The sequence below is a fragment of the Coffea eugenioides genome, chromosome 11 (genome assembly GCF_003713205.1).
Source record: "Coffea eugenioides isolate CCC68of chromosome 11, Ceug_1.0, whole genome shotgun sequence".
Lineage (NCBI taxonomy): Eukaryota > Viridiplantae > Streptophyta > Magnoliopsida > Gentianales > Rubiaceae > Coffea > Coffea eugenioides.
This window is the reverse complement of record NC_040045.1, coordinates 49,213,162-49,238,982: the sequence shown is the minus strand read 5'-3', so window position 1 is coordinate 49,238,982 and position 25,821 is coordinate 49,213,162. Positions and strand designations below refer to the sequence as shown.

Below are 25,821 nucleotides of genomic sequence, written 5' to 3'. Positions count from 1 at the left end.
AAAGAAAAAAAAATAAATACTGAAGCAATATTGTCTAGTTTGGTGATTTATTTATGATTCTGGAGTGACTGTTCATTGACACTGGTTTGATAATAAAGTACCTTCTTCTTTTGCATTCTATCATAGGGAAAAAAAAAGAAAAAAAATTAAATACTGAAGCAATATTGTCTAGTTTGGTGATTTATTTATGATTCTGAAGTGACTGTTCATTGACACTGGTTTGATAATAAAGTACCTTGTTCTTTTGCATTCCTGATTAAGTCGTACTTTGCCCTGTACATATCTACATAGGTTATTGTAGCTTCTGAAAGCTCTGCCCTGAGTTGGATAATTGAATGCTTGAGCTTTTTATTAAACTTCACAGCCATATGATTCTGACTCGTTTTACAGCCATGGTCATCAAGATATCCGGGCTCTGGATTTTGGACTTTGATAGTGGCCACTGAAAGCAACCAATGGGACCTGTATTGTGTATCCAGAATACTCTTGCTTCTTCTGAATACAAGTCCTGCCAGATATAGCTGTCATCAAGTATCTTGTAGCAGTGATGAATAGATCATTTGTTTGTTATGCAGTTGATTGTCACTTCTAATCATTGAATGATCTGTAGAACTCACTCAGATTTGTTTAGAAAACTGGCTGATTATATCAGGAATAGTGGCTCAAAGCTCTTCCATGCTCATTGTTTGGAAACCGGCAGCTGTATCAATTTGACCTATGTCAAATGTGTAAAGAGCCTTTGAGAAGTCTTGTGGTCTAGGGAGCCTGTTTACATCAGATGCTATCTTGGCGGCAAAATTTGAGAAGATTCATCTCAATCATCAAGCTTAGGATGCATATATAATATTACCAGCGTATATTGGTTTTGAGTTCGGGATTTCTTCTACCTTGATTGTAGAAGTAAGCTGTTCGTGCTTTGAACTGGGGGTAGTGTTCGACTTGAATATCCAGAGGAAACGGGCTTACACCTGTCTGAAACCATGATTCGTTCTGCCGCCGAATGGTGGCCCCTCCAGTTGCAAAGTTTGCTCCATGCCGGAAACTGGTTCCTACTGAATCCAGGTATGGACTTAGCAACGGTAATGCCAGGTGCTCAGCTGAGTTTAGAGGAGCAAACATTAGTTGAAGCATTCCTTATTACAACTAAAGGAGATAAAGGACCAAAGCCCCCATTAGCAAAACAAAGATAAGATGGGTAGTGATCAGGTTTGAGGTCTCAGAAATGTTACCAATGACGTCTATAATTAGGCGGCCATCAAAACCCCTACCAGCAAGTCTGTGGATGTACGTCTCACCACAAGGTGCTATCATTGGAAAAAATGCTGCTGCCATTCCTCCTGTATCTGAATTAGAATCACCGAAGTTGTAAAGTGCCGAGTAGTCACGGGACTGTAAATCCACCACCTTTTTTGTTGTTTCTGCTGTCAATCCACATGAGAAAACTATAACCACTAAGAACACAGCTCTTAGAGGCTCCATTTTTTTTCTTGCCTAATAGCTGAAATTATGTGCTGAATGCTCGGGTTTCACATTTGCAGAGCTTGGTTGTATATTTATGAATCATGATGCTTGTCGCATCTGTTGGTGTTAGTTTATTTGTAGTTTCTGAGAAGAGGACTAACAGACAATGAAGACTAAAGCAGTAATAACGTCCTAAACATCTTTTCTAACTGATGGAAAAGCATCTTGAGCATTTCACCGTATTTAGGATTCGGCAATTAGTTGATTGAATTGGGAGTATAACGTAGAGTATACAATTGATTTCGCAAAACATGGAGCTTATTTATATTCTTTTCATCTACTTAATTTCTCGCCAAACACGATGCCAAGTAGTTAATAAACTAGGGGTTAAGACATGATATGTTTGATCCTTATTCCGGACGCAAAAGTATGCACAGAGGATCCCAACCTCACTGTCAACATTCCCACAACGTTGTACTTGTAGTAAACATTCATCTGTCAAATCCGAACCTCATTGTACGATTATTTGTCATTCTTTTTGGAAAAAAAGAAAGGATAAAAAGAACTATTGCTACCATCAAGAATTTTATCAATGTTGTTTTGGATTTTTGCCCACCAAATGATGCTGGGAAAATACGAATACGATCTTGTGAAATCATTAGGGTACTAACTACTAATATAGTTGGAGCATGTGGTTTTGCTTTGTAAAATGCATCCTAATACCTCTATTTTTAAACTCGGACCGGACCGGGCGGTCCGACCAGTTGTTTCGCTATATTATTGTAAAAATAATATCAAATGGTCTAGGATTAGGCAGCTTTCATTAGTCTGTTTTTCTTATTTATTTGGGAAACGTTTCACCTACTCGAGCAAGTAAAAGTTGTAAGAAATTCTACCTAAAAATTGAAGCTGCTAAAATAATAAATGCACATAAATGTTACTGTCAAAGAAGAGGAAACCCATAAAAAAAAATGAAGTTTGCAGCATGTGAATGGATCAAGATAATTGGTAAAAAAAAGGCTGATTGGATTGTGTTTCATCACAAGGAAAATGAGCGATTTAAGTTTTAAATTTCTCTATGCAATTGCAAAAATTTAAAATTTTTTTTCCGCAACGAAAATAATTTATCCTACTTCTGTACTAATCTACGCTATGAAGAAGGGGAATGATGCGAGATTTGAACCCGGACTTGGTGAATGGGAGATGCTCCCTCCCTATGCGTGGAGATTGGATGCCAACATACCATAAAATGAGTGGATGGGGTAAATGTACAAAAGTAATTCTTCTGGAAGGGCTCCCGCAAATGCTGTCCACTTATCCTAAAATTTGAATGACTAGCAGTTATTCCCTAGTCTAAAGGCCGAAAGATGTGTTAGCCATGGCCATGCCAATAGTTGCCACGTTGCCTGCTTTTCTATTACGCGTGTCCACCCTATATCGGCTTGATCTCCTCTATAAATGGCTCATTATCTTACTTCTGTTAATCCCCGTTATCAATTACTAATACGTGTTTGTATTAACCGCTGGTAGCAGTTCCCTAATTACCTCATCTTACATTATTAGCACAGTACTAAAAAAAACCATATTAATTGCTAGAGTATGGATAATTCACAAAACGCAAGTTACCAAGCCGGTCAGGCCAAGGGCCAAATGCAGGTGATTATCACTGCACCTGCTTAACTTTAATTATCTTACCAGTGATATAATTTGTGATTACTAGGAGTGGATCAATCACTCGTGTGTATCATGTTGATTTCAGGAAAAGGGAAGCCAAATGATGGATAAGGCAAGCAATGCGGCTCAATCAGCTAAGGAATCCATGCAAGAGGTTCTTCCTTACTTTTCTGATTATTAATTTTTTCCAGACCTATTTACTACTCTCACAATACATACATGCAATATATTTCTTGTTGTATTTTTTCTAGGAAAAAAAAGAAAAAAGAAAAAAGGAAGTTTGTTACTTGGGGTTATGGTAAAATTATCTGGAGTGTGTTGTGTGTATGCAGGCAGGGCAGCAAGCGAAGGCCACGGCTCAAGGAGCAGTCGATACTGTTAAAAATGCGACGGGGATGAACAAATGAAGAGGGTGCAGCAGTTTCAGCACATCTGCTTTCATGCACGATTAATCCCAGATTTCTCTTGGTTGGAGTTGGACCTCTCTTTCACATTTTTTGTCTTCGTCTGCTTTCTGCGCACTTTTTTGGCAATTCCCTTTTTCTTGTAGATGTTCATCCTTTTGTTAGTTTTCCATCTGTAAAAGAAAAGGGAAAAAAGGGAGGGTCTGTACCTGTAATCATGCATGGGCTTCACGACTTGATCTAATAAAATTCCAGTATTTCTTCTTGGTTCTACAACAAGATGTGATTTTGTCCAACTTTTTTTCAGTTTGACTCAACGCCGCCAAACAGCATAACCACTTTCTTTTCTTCTGGTAGTGAATAAAAGTACTCGAATCCTATTTTTATATCCATTGAAATTCTTCAGATTTTTGTGGGATTTTGAGGGAGGGCAGCCAAAAGCCTTTGGAAGAGGGGGGAAGGAGAAAAGTTGTTCGTCTCAAAGCAATCAAAGATAAAACTATAATGAATATTTAGGCACGTCAATTTATGGAGCTTTGGCCTATACCAATTTGCTGTTTGCTATCCTTGCCTGCATAATGCATATATCATTCTTTTAACTAAACAAATCATCCATCGCAGATGCACAACTGAGCTAAGAAGTACCATGCATCCCAACCAAAAGAATTCGACGACTGTTAATTATAGGAAAATTTAGGCTTAAATACATATCACAATTTGGGAGGAATTAATTACCTCCGAGAACCAACTACCAGTCATTTGGACTGGTGGCCACCACAAAAAATTTTAAGTCTTAATGGGTGAGAGGTCAAAGGTTCAAAAAAAATTACCAACAAGAACTAAATAGTAGCTGGGAAGTACTTGAAGTAACTAAGTTAGGCAACACAAATTATTAAAAATAAAAAGTTCTATTAAATTATTCTTTTGAGCACTTCCAAATTTGAAAAATTCTACTTCCAATTGGGTAGAGGGAAAAATTTGTAAAAATATTACCAATATTTTTAATATTAACGGCACATGTGTTGAACAATTTTCGACTTCCAAGTTCCTAGTCTAGATTGCATTTTAACTTTTAAGCATCCTCCATCTCAAGTCTTAAATCATTTTCATAATAGACTCATTTTTTTCCTTGAACGTTCCTCTAATATACCTCAAACAAGATGAGCAAATCCCAAACTCATCATTTGATTTCCAGATTAAAAAAAAAAAAAACCTAATTACTTGATTTTAGGTTGCAAAAAATGCATCAACTTATAATTTTTTTGCACTCCACAAAAGTAGTGTTCTTAATATACTCATTAGTTGAAGCATTCCTTATTACAACTAAAGGAGATAAAGAACCAAAGCCCCTATCAGCAAAACAAAGATAAGATGGGTAGTAATCAGGTTTGAGGTCTCAGAAATGTCACCAATGAAGTCTATAATCAGGCGGCCATCAGATCCCCTACCAGTAGGTCTGCGGAAGTACGTCTCACCACAAGGTGCTATCATTGGAGAAAATGCTGCTGCTATTCCTCATGTATCTGAATTAATATCACCAAAGCTGTAAAGCGCCAAGTAGTCACAGGACTGTAAATCCACCACCTTTTTGTTTGTTTCTGTTGTCGATCCACCTGATAAAACTATAACCACTAAGAACATAGCTCTTAGAGACTCCATTTTTTTCCTTGCCTAGTAGCTGAAATTATGCGCTAGATGCTCGGGTTTCATATTTGCAGAGCTTGGTTATATATTTATAAATCATGATGGTTGTCGCATCTGCTGGTGTTAATTTATTTGTAGTTTCTGAGAAGAGGACTAACAGGCAATGAAGAGTAGAGCAGTAAGAACATCTTGAACATCTTTTCTAACTGATGGAAAAGCATCTTGAGCATTTCACCGTATTTAGTATCCAACAATTAGTTGATTGAATTGGGAGTATAACATAGAGTATATAATTGATTCCCGCAATACATGGAGCTTATTTATATTCTTTTGACCTGCTTAATTTCTCGACAAAAGCGATGCCAAGTAGTTAATAAACTAGGGGTTAAGACATGATATGTTTAATCCTTATTCTGGACACATCTGCTTTCATGCACGATTAATCCCAGATTTCTCTTGGTTGGAGTTGGACCTCTCTTTCACATTTTTTGTCTTCGTCTGCTTTCTGCGCACTTTTTTGGCAATTCCCTTTTTCTTGTAGATGTTCATCCTTTTGTTAGTTTTCCATCTGTAAAAGAAAAGGGAAAAAAGGGAGGGTCTGTACCTGTAATCATGCATGGGCTTCACGACTTGATCTAATAAAATTCCAGTATTTCTTCTTGGTTCTACAACAAGATGTGATTTTGTCCAACTTTTTTTCAGTTTGACTCAACGCCGCTAAACAGCATAACCACTTTCTTTTCTTCTGGTAGTGAATAAAAGTACTCGAATCCTATTTTTATATCCATTGAAATTCTTCAGATTTTTGTGGGATTTTGAGGGAGGGCAGCCAAAAGCCTTTGGAAGAGGGGGGAAGGAGAAAAGTTGTTCGTCTCAAAGCAATCAAAGATAAAACTATAATGAATCTTTAGGCACGTCAATTTATGGAGCTTTGGCCTATACCAATTTGGTTTTTGCTATCCTTGCCTGCATAATGCATATATCATTCTTTTAACTAAACAAATCATCCATCGCAGATGCACAACTGAGCTAAGAAGTACCATGCATCCCAACCAAAAGAATTCGACGACTGTTAATTATATGAAAATTTAGGCTTAAATGCATATCACAATTTGGGAGGAATTAATTACCTCTGGGAACCAATTACCAGCAATTTGGACTGGTGGTCACCACAAAAAACTTTAAGTCTTGATGGGTGAGAGGTTAAGGTTTCAAACCTCATCTCTTATCATTTGTTATAATATGTGATTTTCTCAAATCCATACGCCCTTCTCCACGAGAACCAAACAGTAAGTACTTGAAGTAACTAAGTTAGGTGACACAAATTATTATTAGTATTTTTAGTAGTAATAGCACATGTGTTGAACAATTTCCGACTTCCGAGTTCCTAATCTAGATTGCAGTTTTACTTTTAAGCCTCATCCATCTCAAGTCTTAAATCGTTTTCATAATAGACTCTTTTTTTTCCTTGAAAGTTCCCCTAATATACCTCAAACAAGATTAGCAAATCCCAAACTCATCATTCGATTTCCAAATTAAAAAAAAAAAACCTAATTACTCGATTTTTTGTTGCAGAAAATGCATCAACTTTTTATTTTTCGACACTTTACAATAGTAGTATTCTTAATATACTCATAATCCAATTACTAAATTGCATGATGCCTAATATAAACTACTTTGTCAACTAAATTGACCCTATTAATACTTATACGGAAGTTGTCCACAGAAAAATGAATAATCTCTTCCTTTCTTTTCCCGCTTAGAGATGGCGATGAGTAGAGTAAATCCAATATCTGCAAAAACTCAACTCAATGGTTAATTGAATTAGACAATCATTGGATAATTTGGTAGGGTCTGACATTGACGAGAGGTTATTGAAGAATAGAGTTCGGTAAAAAAACCATAAAAACCCGATACCCAACATATACACAAACATATGCCTTAGTTTTATATGTTAATAAAGTTAACTTTAACCCAACTCTTTACATAATCCTTCATTCCTCTTACGTAGGCTCTATAGCTTCATCAAAGTTTAAAAATTCAACGTAACGTGTTAATGTAACATGATGTATGTATTAATTTTAGTTTGATGATAGTTAGTTTTCTTTTTTCGAACTATGCAGATTAGCAAGTAACGAGTATCTAATGGAAAATCCAAATTTGAAAATGAGACGATTTGGTAACGAAAGTTAAAACCCTTAGGATTACGCAATGGGGAGGACCCAATAGGGTTTGGTATCAGATTAAAATATGCAAGTTAAAGTTTGCTATGAAAGATTTTTTAGAGTGACCTCTGCCATCCCTATCCCCACTTCTTAAATGTGTTCTCTCTAAAAAAATTCAAACACAGAAAAAGAATACTTACTTATAGGGGTGAGCGCGGGTCGGGTACTAGTCCCATTTATCATTTGGCTGACCCGACCCGCATTTTGCGGGTCAGTCATTTTCTGACCCTTACCCGCCCCGCATATCAGCGGGTATCCGATTATAGGGTACCCGCTGAGATAGGGTCGGGTTAGCGGGTACCCGCCCCGCCTCATTTATCATTTAATTTTTTTAAAAAAATAATTTATACCAATTTAATTTTATATTTTACACATTAATCTAAGATTTAATAAATTTTTTTTTCTAGAAAAAGGTTTCCCACCAAGAAACAAGCATGTGAAGAGAATATAAGATAAAGGAAAAACATTAAAAGAATTCAAAATCAATAAAAGTTTGAAATAAGGAGCACAATTTTTAATATATATGTTCCACATTAATTAAACTTTTTTCTATAAAATATAAGATCATGGCCTCTACAAATGAATCTTGTAAATAAACTGTAGTCTCTCATATTTGTAATGCAATTTATTCAATAAAATTACTTATTTAGTTCTAACTTATTATTTTATAATGTGTGTATAAAAAAAAAATATATATATATATATATATGCGGGGCGGATTGGGTACCCGCAGGTTTTCAATTATGTGACCCTAACCCGCCCCGCATCTTAGCGGGTATCCGACTCTCTTTTGACCCGATCAAATAATAAAAATCGGATATCCTAATTTTCGAATCGGATCGGATCGGATGTGACGGATTTTCGGGTTAACGGATAATTTTGCTCACCCCTACTTACTTACTTTAGTTTTATTTTTCGATGGGCTTTTCTTTGTTCCAGAGGTAATTAATTAAGGTCAATCCGTGAATTTTCATTTCAAACTGCCGCGCTCTTGTTTCACTCTCCCAGCCAAAATAGGGCCGAAAGGGCCCAAACCCTAAAATCGAAATCAAAAACCCCTTCTAGCTTTCTACTCTTAGCCGGAAAACCTCGAAAACTGCTCGCTATCTCGGAACCCATCAATAGAACTCTTCAGATCAATGAGAAATCAATGGCGTTGGCTTCTTCTCCTCCGATGCCACTCTCGGTCTGGACTGCTCATTTCCACCCTACCTCACTCTCAGGTAAACTCTACCCGCTCTATCTCGTCATGTTCTCTGCTTTCCCCGCCTCATCCCCCGCGCGTTACTATCAATCAACTTCATAACCCCCCTATGTCTCTCCGTTTTTTCTCCTCTTCTGAGCTCGCCGTTGAACCCACCAAAGACCAACCTGATCAAAACCAAATTGCTGTGCTGACTGACATTTTCTCCCAGACCCAGCTGAGTAATGAGAAAATTAAGCTGGAATTAGAGTCCAATAACATTGTCATAACCCATGATTTGGTTTTGAATGCGTTGAAGAATCTCCAGTCTGCCCCTGATGTGGCGCGGAGGTTCTTCAAATGGGTTTCAAAGAGTGATAACGAGAAGAGATTGAGCTCGAAATCTTATAATTTGATGCTGGGTGTACTGCTTGGTAATGGGTTTGTGAAGGAATTTTGGGATATGGTTGGGACTATGAAAAAGAAAGGTTATGGAGTATCGAAGGGTACGTTTGTTAAAGCTTTGGAGAAATTTGAGAAGGATGGGATGAGTGATGATGTTAAGAAGTTAAAAGATTTGTACGCGTCCGGGTCGACTGATAATTCAGTTGAAAATCTTTGTTCTCGGGTTTGTAGAGCTATTAGATCAGAGCTTTGGGGTGATAATGTGGAAAAGCGGCTTCGGGGCTTGAATGTTGAGTTTTCTAGTGAGTTGGTGTCGATGGTTGTGGACAATCTTGGGATTGGTGCAAACAAGGGGTTGATTTTCTTCAGGTGGGCTGAGGAGAGCGGTCTCTGCAAACATGATGAACGTACGTATAATGCTATGGTGAGGGCATTAGCTGGTGAGGATGCGAGTAATAAATTCTGGAGGGTTGTTGATGAGATGAGGAATGCTGGGTTTGAAATGTACAGGGACACCTACGTTGATGTTTTGGGAAGGTTTGTTAAGAAGGGAATGATCAAGGATGCTGTGGATTTGTACGAGTTTGCAATGGGGGGCTTGAATAAGCCATCAGTACATGATTGCACTTTTCTTTTGCGGAAAATTGTAGTTGGAAAGGAGCTGGATATGAACTTATTTTCTAGAGTTGTGAGGATCTTTAGGGAGGGTGGAAATGTGATTACAAATTCTGCTTTTGATGCAGTTCTCAAGTCTTTGACCAGCGTTGCAAGAGTTGGGGAGTGCAACAGCATTATAAAAGCCTTGGAAGAGGGTGGGTTTCAACTCAACGGTACTTTGCAAAGAAAGATTGCCTTTCAACTCAGCAGGGGTGGGAAACATGATGAAGCAGGTGAATTTATAGATAACATGGAGGCATCTGATTCTACTCCAGATCATAAAATCTGGGCATCCTTGGTTGAAGGATATTGTCTGGCTGGTGACCTGGAGAAAGCTTCAGATAGTTTCCGAAAGATGGTTGAGAAAGTCGAGGCTTCTAGTACCGGATATGCTCTAGAATTATTGGTTAGTACATATTGCCGTAAGAACAGAGCAGCAGATTCATACAAACTTGTTACTGAAATGATTGATGGAAAAGACTTGCAACCTTGGCATTCCACATACAAAATCTTGATAGGCATGTTGTTGGCACAAGGAGGATTTAAAGAAGCTTTGGATGTTCTTCCCCTGATGAAGAAACAAGGATATCCACCCTTTTTGGAGCCCTTCATTGAGTACCTTTCTAAGTGTGGAAGCCCTGATGATGCTGTTGCCTTTTCAAAAGCAATGACAGTGAAGAGATATCCATCCACATCTGTATTTCTGCAACTATTCGAAGCTTACTTCAAAGTGGGAAGGCATAATGAAGCACAAGACTTTCTTGCTAAGAGCCCGAGATACATAAGAAACCATGCTGATGTTCTTAATATGTTTTGTTCCGTGAAAGGTGGAGAGAAAGCTCCTGCCATTACCATGGCTGCTTAGGATTCAGTGAATGTATCAGTACTGTATTTTGTCACCTCAAAGAAGTAGCACATTCGTTGAAAATTTTGTTTTGCTTTTTTTTTTTTGCTTCATTTGTATCAATTTCTTCACTGCTGGAGCATAGCTGGAATTTTTTTTTTTTTTTTGGCAATAATAAGGAAGTAAAAAGAACTCATCAGTGTCTGATATCCAAATTGTGTTTTATCAGACAGACGATTAGAGCAGGCATTTGGCACATTGTTTTTAAGCTCTTCCAAGTTTTTGTTGCAGTCCCAAGTTTTATCAGCCAACTAGCTAAAGTCTCCTCGTTTGTTGCCAACTTTCTTGAATAATCATCTGACCTAATCGAATCTCTACCGTAGACTACCGTAGAAACGTGTGTGGATAAGGGGGTCGAGTGTCTGCAGGTAAGGGGGAAGTCACAGAAATGCTAGTTGTACCGTGGGAGCGAGCTTTTGCCAGGATGTTGAGGTCAAGTTTTGATGTTTTAGATGACGGCTTATCCTTCTCTTTGAGTATCCTGCCAACAGTGGAGCTTCTACCGAAAGTGTCGCAAAATCATTCATCAGTTCTCGTAAGATTGGTCCTAACTTTCTTGTTCGGGCTTGAAGTCTCGAGTGTTTTACTATACAAATGATCTACCCTCCTCCTTTCAATAGATAATATGCTCTTGGGATAAATGTCATGGTTCCCAAGATTTAATCAGTTAAAACACACCTTATTCGCTGTATAATCCAGAAATTGGCAAGGAAAGAGCAGGGTTGGAATCAAGTGCAAGATACGTGGATCACAATGAGGAGTGACCCAAGTCTACGTCCATGGCTCATTATGATGCATCATTTGCACGCAATTATTGGTAGACAACTGTTGAGTACTAAGCAGGCAGTTAGAAGAATACATTTTGATTGTAGCTGATTGGTTAACCTTCATTGAGATTACCCTTAATTCCTCACTCTCCTGATCGCATGGGCCGAAACATCAAAATTTGCACCGATTAAGAATTTAATCTGAGTCTCTTTTTTTTTTTGTTTTTTTGAAAAAGAGTCTTCAAGGCGTTGAGAGTCAGTCACAGGCACATTAATGGGGTGTTAAACTTGCTGCTGCATATCGCTCCTCAACGTGGCATTTCACATTGGGAAACAAATTTGAAGGTCGTATCGTGCCATGCAGAGGGACCTCTTCCCGTAAATGCTGAGATTTTTGAGACCTGAGTTGAGAGCGACGCTTCAAGCCATCCAGGTCCATTGTCGGCATGGACCTCTTACCTCTCTGTCCCCGTTACTTACATAAAGTATTTCAGGCTTTCACTGAAATGGGCTTGAATTCATCAGCTTTAAGGAGGGCTGGATAGCAAGGCCTGTTGGCATTGTTTGGACTGAGTGAGACGTGTCAATGGGCAAAACGAGATGAATGTGACGAAACAGGAATTCAATGAACTTACGAAATATATATATTCTGTGACGTCCTCTGTGTTGGTCTATGTCTGCAGTTGATTCTGGTAAAACAATTGGTGTGCATGTGAATACCTTACTTGGAAGTTTCCATTTGGAAGCCTTCACCATCAGTTATAGCCCTTTTGTATTGTAGCCATCAGTTAGATGAGAGACTGACCTTCTTGCAGCCAATTTGTGATGATTAGTAGCCATTACCACCGGGGTTCTTTCAGTTATCTGAGAAACAGAAGCTGCGCATATAGCAGAGAGCAATTTTCAACGTGGTTCATAAATTAGAAAAAATAGAGAAAATGCTGTTGGATTTTGTTTTGAGAGGTCTTTAACACCCGCGAGGGCCCATCATTATTGAATAACTGTTTAGGGATTTGGATGAGATGATAACATTATTGTTACGCAAAAAGATGCAGGACGTAACAGGACAGATGACATGGAGTTGGAGGGGCTCTACGAGCAAAAGTTTCCTAGGTTGATCTGGGGAAAGTTACAACAGCCCATAATATGTTCAAGCCTGTGCTTAGATGCTCTCCGAGAATGATATGTCATATGTTACTGTGTTGTAGGACACGGCTGAACCGACACTCATCATGACAAGAATATGGATGCAATGGATTAACCAGAATAGTCAAACTATAGTAACGTATTTTATGATAATTATGCAGTCGAATGAATGAATGCTTATTCGCCTTTCTTTCTTCTCTAGTTCATTTCTTTCATTTCCCAAATGGAGCACAACCATTCAACATCTCATCTTTGCTACATACTCATCAAGTCTCTGCTATTTGTGATCATTCGACTATTCCACCTCAGGCAGATGGGTCATTGTCTTGGTCATTGTGATTGTCACTTAGTTGTGGGTTCCTCCGGCGGGAAAGTCCTGTCGACTTTCTTTTCTTCTAGACTATTCTAGAATAGGTTATACAAATATTATCATTACGACAAAAAAAACAAGAAGATAGGATTTAATATTTTCGTTCCGTAAACACAGGAGTTGAAAATTGTTTACGGAGTGAAACAATAACATTTTTTTTCATACATCCCTTTGTTCAACTGATAATTCCATCCTCGAATATTGACCCCATTTGATTTCAAAAACAAAAATAACCGCTTTCAGTGTTTGTGGATTGAATTCGAACATAGACCCCTAGGTGGGAGAGACAACGTAGATTATTGAGTACATGTTGGTTCGAACAATTGATGACCAACAAAGAAGGAATTTTTATCGTTAGGAAAAAAAAAAAAAAACAAAGAAGGAATTTTTAATTTGGTTAGCGTTGGTGGGTGTCCTTTTTCTCCTTTCAGCTAAAGTAAAGACCACCACTTTTACTATTCCCAGAGCTATTTGCTTCTTTTTGAATTCTTCTTTTTTGATCTTTTGGGTGGGTTGCTAGTTCATTTCTCGGTGGTGGTCCATCCCACCAAGTACTGTTATGGGTGAATCTACGACTTTTCTTCTTAAGAACTCGCAGTTGATCTAGAAAAAGAAATTTCATGCAATTGCAGACGAAGCTTAAACCCCATCTGGGATTCACGAAATCTTGATTTTGAAAGATTGATGGACCCTAGAATGCACTACTTGGAAAAAAAAAATGCCTTTGTTATTTCTGGGAGTGGAGATATGGAAAGAGACAACTTATCCCCAGCTGTGTCACTTGAATGATGAATCCATATCCATCCTCTTCTTCAATCACTGGACACTTTTGTCACTTATCACACACTCCATTAAAGTTGCTGTTTTTATCTTGTGTTTGGTCAATTTCTTCCCTCCAATTCTTTTTCTTTCTTTTTTGGCGAGTCCCCACTCAGTTGCATTGGATTCAATTCAACTATCTTAGTCACTGATTCGGAAGAAGATGTGATTAGGTTAGAATGCTGGTAAAGGCTGGCGCTACCGAAGATGAAGACGAAATTGTCGACCCAAAATTCCAATTGAACTAAAGAATACTAGTAGTAATTTTTAGGAGGAGTACAAAGTTACATGAATTCCAATTGATCAGTTTGATGCCAATTTCAAAGATATCGACCTCCTCTTCTTCTTCTTCCTATTTTCTTTTTTTTTTTTTGGCCCTTTTCCTCAAAAGCAACGGTTAAAAGTTTACATTTTGTAAATTGTGATTATTATTTTATTATAGTGTGTTAATCGTATTGCCATCTTGTCAGAATCTGTAATGCTGTTTTCTCCTATATTTTTTTTCAATTGTGTAAAAGAAAATTGCTACTGGCTTTTGTTTTTGACCGGTCCTGTCGGAGTTCATTCCTCAAAACCAACAACGGTACAACCGCTACCCGACAAATTCCAGACTACGTTATTAACCGTGCACAAACTACATGAATATGCAGTATTTTTTTGGATGTTGAAATCCTTATACTATCTGATTAGGTATTTTTTAAAAAAAAATTATTTTAAACCTATGCCTTGTTTTTTCTTTTTCTTTTTTTTTTTCTCCATCGTAAAAGTTTGGAAAGGCTCATAACTCCACCCATAACTCCATATTGCAGAAATCAACGACCGCCTAATTTCTACTTTACCACGGCAGCAGAACAACACCAGCAAAACTAGTTTTCTATCATCTTAAAATCTCTTCTAGCATCGGAGCTTGCGTGGCTCCAGACCTTGAGCTCCCTGATAGTGGTGGAGTATAATTTTTCAATTCCATCTACACCTTCAATCCGCATCATAATGGAATGTTTCTGTATAAAGGATGAGTTTATCCATGACCCAGAATGGAAAAAGTAGAATAGATAGCAACCACCTTGTTTCTCTCTTTCTAGTTTCTACTTTTTCCTTTTAACAAATTGCTGGAGGAATAATCGTTCTACTAGGCAGGGAAAAAACGACAAAGCATCCTGTCGGCCCTTCTTTTATCGCGCCATCATTTTTTGAGCCCCAATCCAGCGAGCAGCGTTCTCTCTCTGTCTCTCTCATGGATCATGATCATGTAGAAAAAAGAGAACGGAAATTATGGAATATTAATAGTTGTGAGCAATAGCAAAGCATCAGGAGAAAAAAAATAGCGATCATTTTCTTTTGGTTGTTTGATTGGGTCTGGTAATGACTGTCTTCGGAATAAAGGCTGAGCGACTGTGAGACTACACATTAGCTAAAAGTGGTTTTCTGGAATCAAGAAAGCACAAGCAAAGCAATCATTCCTATTCTTGTTGACTTGTTAAGGGTGGGAAAAAATGGATGCATAAAATAGATAAAATATGAACAGCGCCAACAAAGATCCCCCCCTCATCATGGCCAGGCTTTGATGCTCATTCAAGGTTGGATTCATCATGAGTGTCGAGTCACTTCCCCTTGAGATTCTCACATTCCAATGTCCCTTTATTTACTATGCATTTTTTGGGGTTTTATTGAATGGCCAAACGCAGGGAATGTCGGATTCCCTTCCTCCTTCCCTCACTCATCCCCTGCTCCCCACAATTTCACCACAGTAGATTGTAAAAATTTGTATACCAACATATACTAAGTGCCAAAATTCAGGTTGGAGCGAGTTAAAATGTAGTGGAATATAGTTCAAAATTTAGATAATGACGAGATTATACTGCATTGAGTAAAGCAAAAGCTAATAAGATGACCAGTGACCGCCAAGCCCATTCGTTTTGGTATTATTATGTGTGGGCGCTGAACTTATGTTTGGCTTTATGTCCTAAATAACCGCTAGAATCTATTCTTTTTATAGTGTATTTGTACTAAGTAGGAGTAGTTTTTACCTATGTTCAAAATAAATTTTTTTTTTTTTGTAATAATTGTCATCATCTAAACATGTTCGCCATAATATATTCTATTTTTCTTGCATGCTTTCCTGACCCAGTGACAGGCATGCCAGTGTCCACTTTCCTTTTTACAGCACAACGTCACAAAGGGCTGAGAGCTTTGCTTTCCCTGTCTGCCTTGAAGGTTTTACTCTTTAGACTGTGCCAACATGTGTTCCTGGCCTAGAAAGCTAGAGTTCAGTCCTCATTTGGGGCGCACATCACATTAGCGGAGTAAAGCTCACATATTCGAGGGAATTCAGGGCTTGCTGCAAAAATTAAGCTTCGCCACAAGGAATAAGCAGGTTTTGCATCTCTGCCCAATATCTTGGTTGCTTTGTTACGATTGTATTGAAAATGAGAAGAGAATCAAAGGATGTCTCCCGGGTTCTCGTGCTTTTTTGCTGTTGGAGCTCTGCACTAGGCCTGCTCTCTCCCAAAGGTGTAAACTTTGAAGGTACAAGTAAATATGATTCCTCCCAGCTGAATTTTTTGGTTTCACCCTCGTTTGAAGGAGTAGAAGCCACAAATTTGTTCACTTTTTCATTTGGTTGCTTTGTTTATTCAGTGCAAGCTTTGATGGCAATAAAGGATGCATTAGAGGATCCTCATGGGGTTCTTGACAACTGGGATGGCGACTCGGTTGATCCGTGTAGCTGGACTATGATAACTTGTTCTGCGGAAAGTCTTGTTATTGGCCTGTAAGTCTAATTCCAAAGAGCCAAAAAAAAAAAAAAGAAGCAATCTTTCGTTTTGTGTCCAGAGATATTAATCTTGGATTTTATAGCTAAACAAAGAAATAAATCTTGAAACAGACCACACAAATTGTTAATGAGACTGTAGCAAGTTATTAATGCGGTTATAAATTTTCTGATGCAGGGGAACTCCTAGTCAGAATTTGTCAGGCACTCTTTCTCCAAGCATTGGAAATTTAACAAATCTTCAGATAATGTGAGTACTTGGAAAGATTGTGACTTGCTTGCACCTTAATACCGTACCCCCGTTAGTAGCACTAATGATTGAGGTCCTTGCAGACTTCTCCAGAACAACAATATTACGGGGTCAATCCCATCAGAAATAGGAAAGCTTCCAAATCTTCAAACTCTTGATCTTTCTGATAACCGCTTCACTGGACAAATTCCTCCTTCCCTAGGGCATCTGAAGAGTCTGCAATACATGTAAGCATTAGTCTTTCTAGATAGGGAGGTAAACATTCTTGAAATCAGGAATTGCTTTCGATGATTCTTCTTTTTTTTTTGCTTTTTCTCAATTAGGAAGCTCAACAACAATACCCTGTCGGGTGAAATTCCGAAGTCATTAGCCAACTTGACGCTACTTTCTCTTCTGTAAAGCTCTCTCACTTCTTGAACAAGCAATGACATTGTCTCCACTTTACTGTTTCGTGCTTATAACGAAGTTGTTATTTGAAATTTTTCCTGCGACAGGGACTTATCTTATAACAATTTGACTGGACCTGTACCAATATTCCCTTCGAAGACTCTCAAGTAAGATACCTCAAGAATGCATGAATCACTCGATTCTGCAAGCCGCAATATATGATTTTGAATGCTGAGTATATCTGTGTTATCATTTTTCTACCGTTATTCCAGTGTTGTGGGCAATCCTTCAATATGTACATCTGATTCGGAATGTGAAAGGACAATGCTGATACCAATGTCCATGGCATTAAACGCATCACGGGGTATGCACAAGATAATTCTCAAAACTTGCACTAACAAGTATATCGTTTACCGGCAGTCCTTATCATAAGTTTAAATGGTTTGAGAATTATCTTTCGTAATTGTGGAAAGTTGCCAATGACTTCTTTTTGCTCATCTGAGTTTCATTCATCAATTAAGATTTCACGTTGTGTATTTCTGAAGATGGGGTGCCCCTGAGGATACAGAAGAGTCACAGATTTGCCCTTGCCTTGAGTTCAAGTTTGGGGTGTCTCTGCTTGCTTGTTGTTGGATTTGGGATGCTATTATGGTTGAGACAAAGGCAGAAACATCTCAGACAGCAGACGCTTTTTGATGGTAGTGGTTCGTATAGTTCATTGATTTTATTCACAATTATTTACAGAGCATCATCAGTATTTATTGCATTCCTCATGCTGATATATCTCTGAAATGTCAGATCGGACCAATGATGAAATTTCTCTTGGGAATTTGAGGAGATTTCAGTTCAAGGAACTTCAGATAGCAACCAACAACTTCAGCAGTAAAAACATTCTGGGCAAAGGTGGTTTTGGAAATGTTTACAAAGGAATCCTCCACGATGGAACTGCAGTAGCAGTCAAAAGGCTTAAAGATGGCAATGCTGTTGGAGGTGAGAGACAATTCCAAACAGAAGTTGAGATGATCAGCTTGGCAGTGCATCGTAACCTCCTAAGGTTGTATGGGTTTTGTATGACTTCCACAGAAAAACTTTTGGTGTACCCATATATGGCCAATGGAAGCGTTGCTTCTCGTCTCAAAGGTGTTACAACTATGCAGTGTAGTGTTGCCTTCCCTTCATTCAATTTTTTAAATTGTTAATTTCTTGAACTATCTAACCCCTTTTGTTTCAACAGAAAAACCAGTCTTGGACTGGGGAACAAGGAAGCGGATAGCCATAGGAGCAGCAAGGGGACTGCTATATCTACATGAGCAATGTGATCCAAAAATAATTCACAGGGATGTGAAGGCTGCAAATATTTTGCTGGATGATTATTGTGAGGCAGTTGTGGGAGATTTTGGGTTAGCAAAGCTTTTGGATCACCAGGATTCACATGTCACTACAGCTGTTCGAGGAACTGTGGGGCATATAGCCCCTGAGTATCTCTCAACAGGCCAGTCTTCTGAGAAGACAGATGTCTTTGGTTTTGGAATCCTTCTTCTTGAATTGATCACAGGGCAAAGAGCTCTAGAATTTAATAAAGCAGCGAACCAGAAAGGGGCAATGCTTGATTGGGTGAGCACCATTTTCCCCCCCTTCAAAACCAAACTTTGGTAAATTCTTGAGGGCGAGTATTATTTTGCTCCCACACATGATTAAAGTTCACAATATGTCTTCTTCCATTGGCATTGCATTGTTAGTATTATAGCTATAGATTCCTTTTCAACTCAAGTGTCAAACAATACGTAGGTGAAGAGAATTCATCAAGAGAAGAAGCTTGATATCCTTGTCGATAAAGATTTGAGAAACAACTATGATTGCATTGAAGTAGAGGAAATGGTTCAAGTGGCTCTCTTGTGTACGCAATATCTTCCATGCCACAGGCCAAAAATGTCTGAAGTAATTCAGATGCTTGAAGGAGATGGACTTGCAGAGAGATGGGAAGTATCTCAGAGACTAGAATCAAGCAAGTACAGAACACAAGAACTATCCGCATCAGAACGATATTCGGATCTCACTGATGACTCTTCATTACTTGCTCAAGCTATGGAGCTGTCTGGTCCAAGGTGAATCGTGTAATATTCTTCTTAAATACAACACAGAAACCAAAAATTTGTAAAATGGAAGTTCACAGATACTCCAGTCTGCATGACCCCTACAAAGGCCAGTTGAATTTCACTGTTCTATACTAGTAAAACATCATAGTCCAAAGGGCTGCGATGCTGTTTGCTCATTGTAGAGACCAGGAGGAATCCCACTATCAAGATAGATAGTAGTGTTTCAAACAAACTGTATCTAATCTTAGTTGGAAATTCAGATTGCATACCTTTTCTCATTTTCTTTTTCAGGAACTGCTTAGCTTGTTGAAGTAAAAATGTAGTGGCAGTAAAAAAAAGTACAGAATCATCATTTGTTTGTTTGAGTTGAAGCTCGGTAAAGTTTTAAAGGATTCTGCCGAAGTCTTAGCAGCTACAGTCGAGCATCTTCAGCTTGTGACGAACGAATATGGACATGAACATCTGACAAGTTACTTAAACAGGAAAATTACATTTGATCCAGAAAACGTTGTACTTGCAGCTTGACTTTGCCAATTACCCAAGGCAGAATGGTATGAATGCTTTAAAACATGGTTACATTAGATGATGGCATGATTCTTAGGCAAAATCCGAGCTAAAAAATTGATTTCGCAAACTGTAAATTCATTTAGGCACAGTAGGGAGGGGGAGGGTAGCTTCACTGATCTGGCAGCCCTATAGATCCTGAACTCTTACTAATGAAATTAGGAGTTGGCCAACCAGTCAACTTCACTTAGACCACTTCTTTTAATTTTAGTAAGCTGTACAAAAGTGAATGAATTTAAAAAAAGAAGAAAAAAGAAAACTCCACTTCTTTTTCAGTTGTAGAAGAATTTTAGTAAGGGATAATTTCACAAACCTCGCCTGAGGTTTCTAACACTTGCACTACCCCTCGAGGTTTTAAAAATTTCGCTGACAAGAGAGTCAGATAATTTCACTGACCTTCCTTGACAAAGATTTGGGGTCCTTTGCTTACATCATGATAGATGAAATTACCACTTTGTCCTATGAAGTTGGGACTAATGACTAATGTAGATTTGGGGAACAAATGCATTTAAATTAGTTCATTACATTTAACTAGAATAATAGAAATCCAATGTCTAATTAAGCCGATTAAAAGGCCATTACAGAAAGGCACCAATTGAGGAAGAAATTTGGCGTCATTTTTATGACTAGTATGATTTTGATAAGGATGATTGAACAAGTTTCTAATATTGTAGCCATATAACTAGAAGGGAAGAAATATAGAAAGAATAAACAAAGGAAAAAGAAGAAGAAAATGGAGACAAAGTGAAGATGTTATTCATGTGTTGGAAGTGAAGGTGATTAAAAGCAGAAATCAAGGTATGAATTTCCTTTTCATCTTAGCTATCTGTAACAAAATGTTCTATTGAATCAATTTCAAGAAAACTAGTATGTTATCTAATAGATTTTTGCTTGCTCAGTAGATTTTGAGTTGGTAGTAAAGTTGAATTCCTGTATTTCATGTACTCTGATGTTATGTGTAAATTTGTATGTGAGGAAGGTATAATAGAAAGGTATTAAAGGTTGAAATAAATGTTAGTGTGTTGTTATGAATTTTATGTTAAGTAAAAGTTGTATTTTGTTGTGGAGTTGGTAGCTATGATTTTCAATTTGTATTACAGTTTGTTGTGTACGGTTTAAAAATTTAATGGACCAAACATGGACTTTTTTTTTTATCATCACTTCCTATGTAAATCTTCTACTAATACAAGGACCAAGAGGGCATTCATGGAATAAAAATTCCATCTCACTCATGACATTAATATTTTAATCCTATATGGACTGAATTGTTACAAAAATCTCAAAAGCAAGGGTGGTCATTAAAATTTTTAAAACCTTGAAGGGTGTTAGTGCAAGTGTCAGAAACCTCAGTGGAGGTTTGTGAAATTATCCCTTTTAGTAATATGTAGACTATAAGTGTAAAAAAAGTGCAAACTTTGTTCAATATGCATAAATAAGTCATTTGTACATCTGGACAAACATTTGATAAAATCATTTGTCTGTTTTGCCAATGGTGATCACAAATCCAATGACTGAAGCGTGTTATTGGGCTCTGGCATTTGCAGAACGATTTTCTAGTTTGGAAATCAAATTAGTGAAAATTGAAAACTTAGCATTGCAGGGCTCTAAGCACATGGTCCGTGAAATTAAAGGCCCAAAACGAAATTATGCCAAATAAAGGTCCTCAGGACACGGAAATAGCAAGCATGAAGGGCCCAATTAGAGCAGGGAAAACCAACTGGAAATTTGAATTTGAAGAAGCCACGCATTTGGTCAATTTAACCTCTCACCTTACAAAGACACCTCATTAAGATCAAATGGGTGTACTAACGTTAGCAACAAATAAAGGGTGTCAAGGGTTAATTTGACCTCCCACACTATAAAGACACTTTATTTATTAAGATATGGGTGCACCAGCAAATGTTGGGAGGCAAGGATCAATTTAACCTCCCACATCACAAAGATACATTATTAAGACGAGATGGGTGCACTAATATTAGTAACAAATGATGAAAGGCAAGAATTAATTTGATCTCCTACACTACAAAGACACTTTATCAAGACCAAATGAGTACACTATGCACTGATTATGGGTACACTAACATTGATAGCAAATTATGAGAGGCAAGGACCAATTTGACCTTTCACATTATCAAAATTCTTTATTAAAGATAAATATCAATTTGACGAGATAGGTACACTTTATTAAGACGAGATAGGTACACTAACATTAGTAACAAAAATGATGGAAAGCATGATCGACTTGATCTCTCGTGTCACGAAGATAATTTACTGAGACCAAATAATTGCACCATGCACGTATTAGTGACAGGTGATAGGGGGTTAGGGTTAAACCTGTACTTTTCACATATTTGTATGGCCAACAGTCCAAAAGCCATTGGTTAGCATGTCTTTAGTAAAGTTCCGTTCCCCAAATAAAAGTTTCTCTTTTTTCGTTTTGTTGTGGAAATTTATTCGAGTACCCGGATTCCGGACCCGACTCCTGTTACTCAATCCAGTTCCTCTCCCTCCCTGCCACCCCGGTCTCCGTCGTGAGTGTGCAGAGAAACAATGGAGTGCGTGGTTCAGGGAATTATCGAGACCCAAGTAAGCTCTACTAGTTTCTTATCTCCCTTCTTATATTACGCCTAATACTATCTTAATTCAAATTAAACCTTCGACCTTTTTTTACCTGGGAGCTCATTTAGAGTTTTAGACTAATCAAGTAGTTGACTTTAATTGTGATTTTGGTCGGTTGCAGCGCAATCTATGTAGTAATTAAGTGGGGTTTAGGATGAATGACGAATTTTGATTTGGTTCACTGAAAATAATCAGACAAACGTACTTGTGGAATAATATGAGGATTTGAGGAAAGAGGGAAAGGATGGAGAATGCAATGCAATGCTTTTCCTCTTCAGTGTCTTTTAAGGGAAGGGGATCGCTATATCCAAAGCTTGTATCTTTGGGGGCCATTAATGGAAAGATTGACTTTAATTTACCAGAATAGTGTATTTTTCTTTGTTGGTAAGTCAAGGGTATAACTTTGGCAGCTGTGCTGCTCTTTTTTTAACGTGACTTTCAAATCACCCGAAGGGCTGAAAGATGGACTTCCAATTATCACTGCAAAAACGCAGCGCTAGTGATCTACGTATAAAACAGGTTGTTTTAACTAGCTTATGCAGCTTCTTCGATCGCAGCAATGTATTGTTCAATGACTCGAATTGTTCATTCTACGTATAAAACATATATATTTATGTGAAGATATTAAGATAAATTGTATACCTAGCTAATCTTCCCAATTCCTATTTATTTACACTACTATTTATGACTCAAAAATGCTTTAGATGTCATGTGCCTGCCATGTCAGGCTCAGGCGGGTGTCAATGGCTACTGGTAACCTCCTTCGCTTGTCATACCTTTGTGGAGATGAAAGTTCTCAACTTTGGGTGCATGTAACATGTTGCAGACAATCATTATCTTTTTTTTGGATTGCTATTTAGCTTTTTCCGATATTTCTGTAGAAAAATTACCTAATATACTGTTTGCTCACCCCTTACTGAAGTATGCACTTGCACTTTTTCCCGCCCAGCATGTTGAGGCCCTGGAGATTCTTCTTCAAGGACTTTGTGGTGTTCACAGGGAGCGCCTAAGGATCCACGAGTTGTGCCTAAAAAGTTGTCCAAATCTAGGTAAATGGATTTTCTTGTATGAGTTTCCTACGAAGATTAGTCAAGTGAAACTTACACATTGGCATCCTTGTTTGCGTATGCCTAATTTCCTCACAGGAATCAATAACATTCTCAGTGCTGTTTCTTTTAACTGTCTGTCAATTGGCTATTTATATTATGGTCACAGACTCAATCGCATCGGGGATCACATTTTGCAAGGTGTTCTTTGTTTTGCAGCAGCTTTTGGATGGATGTACCTCATAGTTCCATATTTTGTTTAAATTTCTTTGTGCATGGTTATGCGTCTTCACTTCTGGAGGATCTTATGTTTTGATCAGTTTTCTGGTTGTCAAGGGTTTGTAATGTCAGTTCTCTGAGAAAATTGGCATACTTCTGAAATGGCATGTCTTCCCTAAAAGCTAGTTTCGTCTTTTTTTTCCCCCTTCTTGCATGTAGATTTCTGCTTAATAAACAAGGTTTCATGCTTTTGCTTGCAGGTTTAGTTTCTTCAGAGGTTCGACTTTTGTGTGATCTGGAGCAGTCTGAACCAACTTGGTAAAAAGGATTTTGTTGAAAACATGTTGTAATTCCTGAAATAGATTACCAATTTGTATTGAAAACTAAAATCTTAGGACGGTTCGGCAAGTTGGTGGTGCAATGAGAGGTGCTGGTGCTGAGCAAATTTCGGTGCTGGTCAGGAACACCGTAGAAAGCAAAATAAGCAAGGATGCACTACGCTTATTTTATGCACTTGGCTACAGGTTGGACCATGAACTGCTGAGAGTAGGATTTGCCTTCCATTTCCAGAGAGGAGCTCAGATAACTGTAACTGTGTCTTCAATCAATAAAATGCTGAAACTGCATTCAACTGATGAGGCTGTTCCTGTAACTCCAGGGATACAACTGGTTGAAGTGACAGGCCCTGCTTCATCTGAAAATTATTCTGAAGTTGTTGCTGCCGTATCATCTTTTTGCGAGTATCTTGCACCGTAAGTGCTTCTTCTTGCTCCCCCCCCCCCCCAAAAAAAAAAAACCAACAAACAAACAAACAAAAAAGGATATATTGAAATTCGCACTTTTACCCGGCTAGATTACGTAGACAATATCAGCCAGCAGCCCTATAAGGAGGTAAAAAGTTGAAAAGATATAGCAAAAAGTTCTTGTAGATACTAGCAAGTGGCTGCAATACTAGGTGAAAAGGATCGATGCAGATACAAAGATGAATGCATGCAGATTAAGTCTTATAATTCTGCTCGCATGAAATAGGAGGCAGTTTCTTAATTTGTTTCTCTTGTCTCTCTACCATCTTTAAGTGGAGAAACCTTTCTCCATTCGTCATGTTTAGTAGCTTGAAAACAAAAGTGCTTGACAAGGACTTGGATACAACAGTTTCTTCTTGTAGGATCACTCTCTGTAGCGCAGTGTATCCTAGTTGTGGAACCAATCTAGTAATTTACCAAGAATTGTAGGACCGAATCGTTTGGTTGGATTTGTAAAGGAATCTTGGAATTGGGCTTATCTGAAAATATAGATACCACTAATTACCAACTTCTTATGCATTGCAATGGACTTTCTGCAACTTGATGATTTCCTTAGTTCTTGATGTGAGAAATTTGACTTTCCAGCTGATCCAAAATATCGTCTGAAATCTTGTGTGTTCTCAGGCTATTGCATTTGTCAAAACCGGGCATCTCGACTGGGGTTGTTCCAACTGCTGCTGCAGCTGCTGCATCGCTGATGTCAGATGGTGGTGGCGCAACATTGTAGCCCATGGGTGAGGGGTCCGTACGCTTGCACCCTGTGTTACTTGGACTCGAGTCGAGCCCCATGGATGGGGTACTCTAGTCCAAAACATATGGGTATGGAAGGGCAAACTGAAAAGTTCAAGTAACATTAAATGGATCAATCATTAATGCTGTAGACTGATTTTTGTTCGGATTCAGTGGTTTGGGATTGAACTTCGAATCTTGGTTCTAGCTAAAATTGGGATTCAGAAAAAAAAAAAAAGGTAAAAAATGGGAATTTATGGATTTTTGGGCAGTATTAGAATGGGTATGACCCACTCGTATTGGTTCCACGATCAATTTGGGATTGCTTGGGCCTAGCCCCTGTGTTCCAGTCCCCCCTACTGGCCATTGCTAGGCTAGGATGAGCGGTGGAATTCTGTTCATCGAAGCCCATCTTCATGCTATGGCTGGACCAACATATTTTAAGGGTCAGATGGACGGAGCTTGGCGAGCCAGGTCCAGTAGATAGCCCTATTATTATGTTATATGGACCTGCGCTTGCGCTGTTCATAGCAAGTTACATAGTGTAGAAGAGTTGTGTGTCCAACTGAAGCCCATGCAGTGTAGTTAAATGTAGCCAACTTTTTCTGGATCACAAGGGAAAAGAATGAATCCTTTTTTTTTTTTTTTCTGTGTGACAAGACTGAATCACGAATGCATA

General features: G+C 38.2%; 4 protein-coding genes across 6 annotated transcripts in view; all 4 read left to right on the top strand.

The window, feature by feature from the left end:
* LOC113752921 (pentatricopeptide repeat-containing protein At3g02490, mitochondrial) overlaps positions 1 to 10,592 on the top strand; it is a 19,488-nt gene extending 8,896 nt beyond the window's left edge. Inside the window, exon 2 of the mRNA XM_027296974.1 lies at positions 9,914 to 10,592. Within this exon, the coding sequence (XP_027152775.1) occupies positions 9,914 to 10,518 (605 nt within the window). The 3' untranslated portion in view covers positions 10,519 to 10,592. The remainder of the gene's footprint in view (positions 1 to 9,913) is intronic.
* Positions 3,061 to 3,542, top strand: LOC113752922 (stress-induced protein KIN2-like). Its single transcript, XM_027296975.1, has 3 exons — positions 3,061 to 3,117; positions 3,221 to 3,289; positions 3,468 to 3,542. The coding sequence occupies exons 1-3, from the start codon at positions 3,061 to 3,063 to the stop codon at positions 3,540 to 3,542; spliced, it is 201 nt and encodes a 66-aa protein (XP_027152776.1).
* A 5,206-nt stretch (positions 10,593 to 15,798) lies between the features above and the next one.
* On the top strand, positions 15,799 to 19,452 carry LOC113753421 (protein NSP-INTERACTING KINASE 1-like). 2 transcript variants are annotated; one of them, XM_027297566.1, is made up of 11 exons: positions 15,799 to 16,185; positions 16,297 to 16,429; positions 16,608 to 16,679; positions 16,763 to 16,906; positions 17,003 to 17,074; positions 17,174 to 17,233; positions 17,339 to 17,430; positions 17,612 to 17,764; positions 17,865 to 18,206; positions 18,301 to 18,680; positions 18,855 to 19,452. In XM_027297566.1, exons 1-11 carry the CDS (start codon positions 16,086 to 16,088, stop codon positions 19,173 to 19,175), a joined length of 1,869 nt encoding a protein of 622 aa, XP_027153367.1. In that variant the 5' UTR covers positions 15,799 to 16,085; the 3' UTR covers positions 19,176 to 19,452. The 2 variants fall into 2 exon arrangements, with proteins under 2 accessions (XP_027153367.1, XP_027153366.1); XM_027297565.1 differs by having other exon boundaries at positions 17,612 to 17,770.
* A 2,705-nt stretch (positions 19,453 to 22,157) lies between these two features.
* Positions 22,158 to 25,787, top strand: LOC113753277 (mediator of RNA polymerase II transcription subunit 18). 2 transcript variants are annotated; one of them, XM_027297388.1, is made up of 5 exons: positions 22,158 to 22,312; positions 23,295 to 23,394; positions 23,871 to 23,928; positions 24,006 to 24,362; positions 25,038 to 25,787. In XM_027297388.1, exons 1-5 carry the CDS (start codon positions 22,277 to 22,279, stop codon positions 25,138 to 25,140), a joined length of 654 nt encoding a protein of 217 aa, XP_027153189.1. In that variant the 5' UTR covers positions 22,158 to 22,276; the 3' UTR covers positions 25,141 to 25,787. The 2 variants fall into 2 exon arrangements, with proteins under 2 accessions (XP_027153189.1, XP_027153188.1); XM_027297387.1 differs by lacking the exon at positions 22,158 to 22,312 and adding an exon at positions 22,872 to 23,157.
* Positions 25,788 to 25,821: the final 34 nt, after the last annotated feature.

What these genes read in the sequence shown, in the direction of transcription:
- LOC113752922 (XM_027296975.1), top strand. Translation starts at nt 3,061, where the DNA reads ATGGATAATTCACAAAACGCAAGTTACCAAGCCGGTCAGGCCAAGGGC. An exon ending in AGGCCAAGGGCCAAATGCAG is followed by an intron (nt 3,118 to 3,220) that starts GTGATTATCACT and finishes TGTTGATTTCAG; the next exon opens with GAAAAGGGAAGCCAAATGAT. An exon ending in CTAAGGAATCCATGCAAGAG is followed by an intron (nt 3,290 to 3,467) that starts GTTCTTCCTTAC and finishes GTGTGTATGCAG; the next exon opens with GCAGGGCAGCAAGCGAAGGC.
- LOC113753421 (XM_027297565.1), top strand. Translation starts at nt 16,086, where the DNA reads ATGAGAAGAGAATCAAAGGATGTCTCCCGGGTTCTCGTGCTTTTTTGC. An exon ending in CAAAGGTGTAAACTTTGAAG is followed by an intron (nt 16,186 to 16,296) that starts GTACAAGTAAAT and finishes TTGTTTATTCAG; the next exon opens with TGCAAGCTTTGATGGCAATA. An exon ending in GGCATTAAACGCATCACGGG is followed by an intron (nt 17,431 to 17,611) that starts GTATGCACAAGA and finishes GTATTTCTGAAG; the next exon opens with ATGGGGTGCCCCTGAGGATA.
- LOC113753277 (XM_027297387.1), top strand. Translation starts at nt 23,050, where the DNA reads ATGTCATGTGCCTGCCATGTCAGGCTCAGGCGGGTGTCAATGGCTACT. An exon ending in AAAAAGTTGTCCAAATCTAG is followed by an intron (nt 23,395 to 23,870) that starts GTAAATGGATTT and finishes TTTTGCTTGCAG; the next exon opens with GTTTAGTTTCTTCAGAGGTT. An exon ending in GAGCAGTCTGAACCAACTTG is followed by an intron (nt 23,929 to 24,005) that starts GTAAAAAGGATT and finishes CTAAAATCTTAG; the next exon opens with GACGGTTCGGCAAGTTGGTG.